The sequence below is a fragment of the Lolium rigidum genome, chromosome 6 (assembly GCF_022539505.1).
Source record: "Lolium rigidum isolate FL_2022 chromosome 6, APGP_CSIRO_Lrig_0.1, whole genome shotgun sequence".
Classification (NCBI taxonomy): Eukaryota; Viridiplantae; Streptophyta; class Magnoliopsida; order Poales; family Poaceae; genus Lolium; species Lolium rigidum.
This window is the reverse complement of record NC_061513.1, coordinates 91176428-91180526: the sequence shown is the minus strand read 5'-3', so window position 1 is coordinate 91180526 and position 4099 is coordinate 91176428. Positions and strand designations below refer to the sequence as shown.

The 4099-nt window shown below is 53.6% G+C and overlaps 1 protein-coding gene across 1 annotated transcript; it reads left to right on the top strand.

The window, feature by feature from the left end:
* The first annotated feature begins 1470 nt into the window (after window positions 1-1470).
* On the top strand, window positions 1471-3866 carry LOC124662952 (purple acid phosphatase 23-like). Its single transcript, XM_047200726.1, has 5 exons — window positions 1471-2327; window positions 2415-2638; window positions 2834-3024; window positions 3307-3588; window positions 3723-3866. The coding sequence occupies exons 1-5, from the start codon at window positions 1474-1476 to the stop codon at window positions 3864-3866; spliced, it is 1695 nt and encodes a 564-aa protein (XP_047056682.1). The 5' UTR covers window positions 1471-1473.
* Window positions 3867-4099: the final 233 nt, after the last annotated feature.

Here is a 4099-nt window from a genome sequence, read left to right as displayed (position 1 = left end):
TCGAGACTGACTCGGACACGGCCGGCCAGGGGGCCGATCGACCGGGCAAGGAACCGGCCGATCCGGTTTGGACCGGGCCAGGGACCGGGTGGTGACCGGGCGGGTGTTCAAGGCTTACTGGATAGTGCCCAGTTGGCACCAGTGTGAGGGCCGGCTGGCGCCGAGCTGATCCGGCTTGCGTCCGATCGGACCGGGCGTGGGGCCGGGCCGGCCGGCGTGGAGGCCGGTTGCGCTGGCCGTGTAATCGGCCTGGACTGCTGCTTCTCCTCCTTCGTGCATGCCTTCCTCTCCTCCCTCGTGCGTCTATGGGATGTCTTCATGTCCAGCTTCATGTCCAGCTTCATGTCCCGCTGCTCGTCTTCTCCTCATGCGATGCTTGCTCCATTTTCGTACTTGATCAAAAATAAGTAAAAGGACTTAGGCATTATAAAGTTCTCATCAATCACAATATCATTTAGGAACAAGTTCACCTATTGTTTTAGTAGCTTCGCACGAGCTCTTGTCATAGGTCTAATTCTGACTTCATTGAACTTGAGCTTCACAGCAACATCTTCTTCATCTTGCAATGACGGAGGTAGTAGTTCGACGGAGATGTCCTCATCACGGGGCGAGTAGCGGAGTGTGCCATCGAGCTGCAGCCTTCCGAGCTCACGTTCGACACCACTCCCACCAAGAAGAGCCGAGCCCTTGCCGAGTTCACCGCAGAATGGACCGATGCATCCCCCGACGACGGGAAAGAGGAGGAAAAAACACAGCAGCCGGGTAAGAGCATCTCCACTCGTCTCCCCGATAAGCCCCCATGAGCCGTTTTTTACATCCGGACGGCCCAGTCGCGCCCCCAGGGTCGCATTTTCGTCCGGAAAACAGCCTAATTTCGTCCGGACTCCCCGGGCCATCCTCGGTTTCCCGGGGATCTCTCGGGGACTCCGGATGGAGCAAAACCAACCGCCCACGCCCACGTGTCTCCTCTTTCGTCCGGACTCCCCGGGCCATCCTCTTTTTCCCCGAGAAACGCCGCTTGGGGAGCACACGACTGAAAATATACTGGCCCCAGGCCAAATTTTCGTGCAATCCAGACGAAAATTTCGCCGGATTTAGACGCGAAGAACGCCAACGAGTGGGGATGGTCTAAGCTCATCGCAGTGCACTGGTCCATGACCTTCGAGACCGCCTTCAACAAGCACGGGGCTGGATCCCCAGCCATACACACCTCCCAGACGGGTGACAAGCTGCGCTTTTGAGTTTAGCTTTGGTAATAGTGACGCAACCGGCGCTGTTTTGACAGATCCACTCCAGCATGTGTGGGGGCAGATGACCTCCTGGATTTTATATATTCTCCATTAATTAAACGATATATCTACTAGTACGTATTTGATTAATAAATTCTATCAAAACAAAAGCAAAAAGGAAATAGAGCATGCACGGAATATCCGGTGAAGTATTCGCTCCATCCTGCGCTGCGCATTGTCAGCCATGGCCGACAGCGGAACCAATGCCGGCCACCTCCACCACCGACACCACCATTGCCTCCTCCTCCTCCTCCTCCTATTGCTACTGCCATGCCATCAGTTCGCCTCCCATCTCGTCGATGGCGGCGGCATTCCGACCACGCTGGACGGGCCGTTCACGCCGGTCACCCGCGCATTCGATCGCTCGCTCCGGCAGGGCAGCGCGGACGTCCCGCTCTCCGACCCTCGACTGGCCCCCCGCGCGCGCCCGCCGTCCCCGGAGCAGATCGCGCTCGCCGCCTCCGCCGACCCCACCTCCCTCTGGGTCTCCTGGGTGACCGGCCGCGCCCAGGTGGGCTCCCACCTCACCCCGCTCGACCCCGCCGCCGTCCGCAGCGATGTCTGGTACGGCGAGCGCGCCGGCCACCAACCGCGCGTGGCCACCGGCTCAGCGGAGGTGTACAGCCAGCTGTACCCGTACCCGGGCCTCCTCAACTACACCTCCGGCGTCATCCACCACGTCCGCCTCGTCAACCTGACGCCGTCCACCCGCTACTACTACCGCTGCGGCGACAGCTCCCTCCTCCTCGAGGGCGGACTCAGCGACGAGCGTTCCTTTCGGACGCTGCCGGCTCCAGCGCCGGACGCGTACCCTCGCCGCGTCGCGGTGGTCGGGGACCTGGGCCTCACCGGCAACTCAACCTCCACCGTCGACCACCTCGCCAAGAACGACCCGTCCCTAATCCTGATGGTCGGCGACATGACGTACGCCAACCAGTACCTCACCACCGGCGGCGCAGGCGTGCCCTGCTTCTCCTGCTCCTTCCCTGATGCCCCGATCCGGGAGTCCTACCAGCCACGATGGGACGGCTGGGGAAGGTCTCAATTTGTTCAGTGCTAATATCTCATTTCTTACTGTCCAACTGGTGATCTGTAGACTGTAGTGTCATGTTCTGATTCCTTCAGATTCATGGAACCGCTCACGTCGAGGGTCCCGATGATGGTCATCGAAGGGAACCACGAGATGGAGCCGCAGGGGCGCGGCGGCGCGGTGACGTTCGCCTCCTACTCGGCGCGCTTCGCCGTGCCGGCCGACGAGTCCGGCTCCGGGACCAAGTTCTACTACTCCTTTGACGCCGGCGGTATCCACTTCATCATGCTCGGCGCATACGTCGACTACAATCGCACTGGTACAATACTTAATTCATCACCATCTATCCTGAATCTGAATGCATGGACTGTAGTAACTCTCTGAGTTTATAAAAAAAAATGTCTCTACTTCGTCTAAATTTACATGTATCTAGATACATAAAACATTTCTAGATATGCACACATTTTTGATAAATTTAAGAATCCTTTAATTTCTCTTTTACGTATATATGTAGGACCTCAGTACTCGTGGTTAGAGAAGGATCTGCAGAGAGTTGATCGAGGAGTCACCCCGTGGGTCGTTGCTTCTTGGCACTCGCCCTGGTATAACAGCTACGCCTCCCACTACCAGGAGTTCGAGTGCATGAGGCAGCAAATGGAAGGACTCCTCTACCAGCATGGCGTCGACATTGTCTTCTCAGGACATGTAAGTCTGTCAGCACATTATTCATTTACTTTGTCAAATGTACCAACAAGCAAGAATCGCGATCACTGTAAAGAAAGAAACAGAGGAGTTTCTATTTTTCATCAAAAGTTGACACTGACAGATATAACTCCAACAAATCCGTGGGAAATTACAATATGTCCAAAAACAGACGATGCAAACTTTCCCTTGACATTCAAGTAATCTAGAGTACACCCCTTGATTCTCGATGTTTGTTTCATCCAAATCTGATTTACTTGATTCTAAATTTATTGGTTGATTAAGGTACACGCATATGAAAGGATGAACCGGGTATTCAACTACACGCTCGACACCTGTGGACCGGTTTACATTACAATCGGAGATGGCGGTAACATTGAGAAAATCGACATTGATCATGCGGATGATCCTGGAAAGTGTCCCTCCCCAGGTGACAACACCCCTGAATTTGGTGGGATCTGCCATCTGAACTTCACATCAGGTCCTGCGAAAGGGAGGTTTTGCTGGCAGAGACAGCCGGAATGGAGCGCGTTCCGGGAAAGCAGTTTCGGCCACGGGATTTTAGAGGTAAATTAAGTTACTTGACTATCTCATTCTCATCACCTGTTGCTTTTCTGTGCTTACAAGGAATTGCATATGCTGATATGCATACTTGACTCTCTCCTTCTCATCACCATCGTCACATGCTAGAGTTCATACAGGTTGTGAATTCGACATATGCCTTGTGGACATGGCACCGTAACCAGGATACATATGGAGAAGATAGTGTAGGGGATCAGATCTACATAGTAAGGCAACCCGAGGAGTGTCTAATGCAGTCTAGGAGTGTGACTTCACTCGAATAGTGATAATTTTACAATAATTTCAGTCGGCTATTTGTGTTGTAATGTTGCAGATGACAGTCCCTTGGCAGGGTGCCCCTCTTTGCCATTGAGTAGAAGCCCAGGTGCTCAACAACCTATTAAGCGTAGCCATCTCATTTGGACTATGAAAAAAATCTAAATAGATGTTGTATGCATCGATAGATGTAGAGACTGAAGCTTGCTCTTCAAAAATATCTCTTTTGAACTACATGCAT

What these genes read in the sequence shown, in the direction of transcription:
- LOC124662952 (XM_047200726.1), top strand. Translation starts at nt 1,474, where the DNA reads ATGGCCGACAGCGGAACCAATGCCGGCCACCTCCACCACCGACACCAC. An exon ending in CGTCGACTACAATCGCACTG is followed by an intron (nt 2,639 to 2,833) that starts GTACAATACTTA and finishes GTATATATGTAG; the next exon opens with GACCTCAGTACTCGTGGTTA. An exon ending in ACATTGTCTTCTCAGGACAT is followed by an intron (nt 3,025 to 3,306) that starts GTAAGTCTGTCA and finishes TGGTTGATTAAG; the next exon opens with GTACACGCATATGAAAGGAT.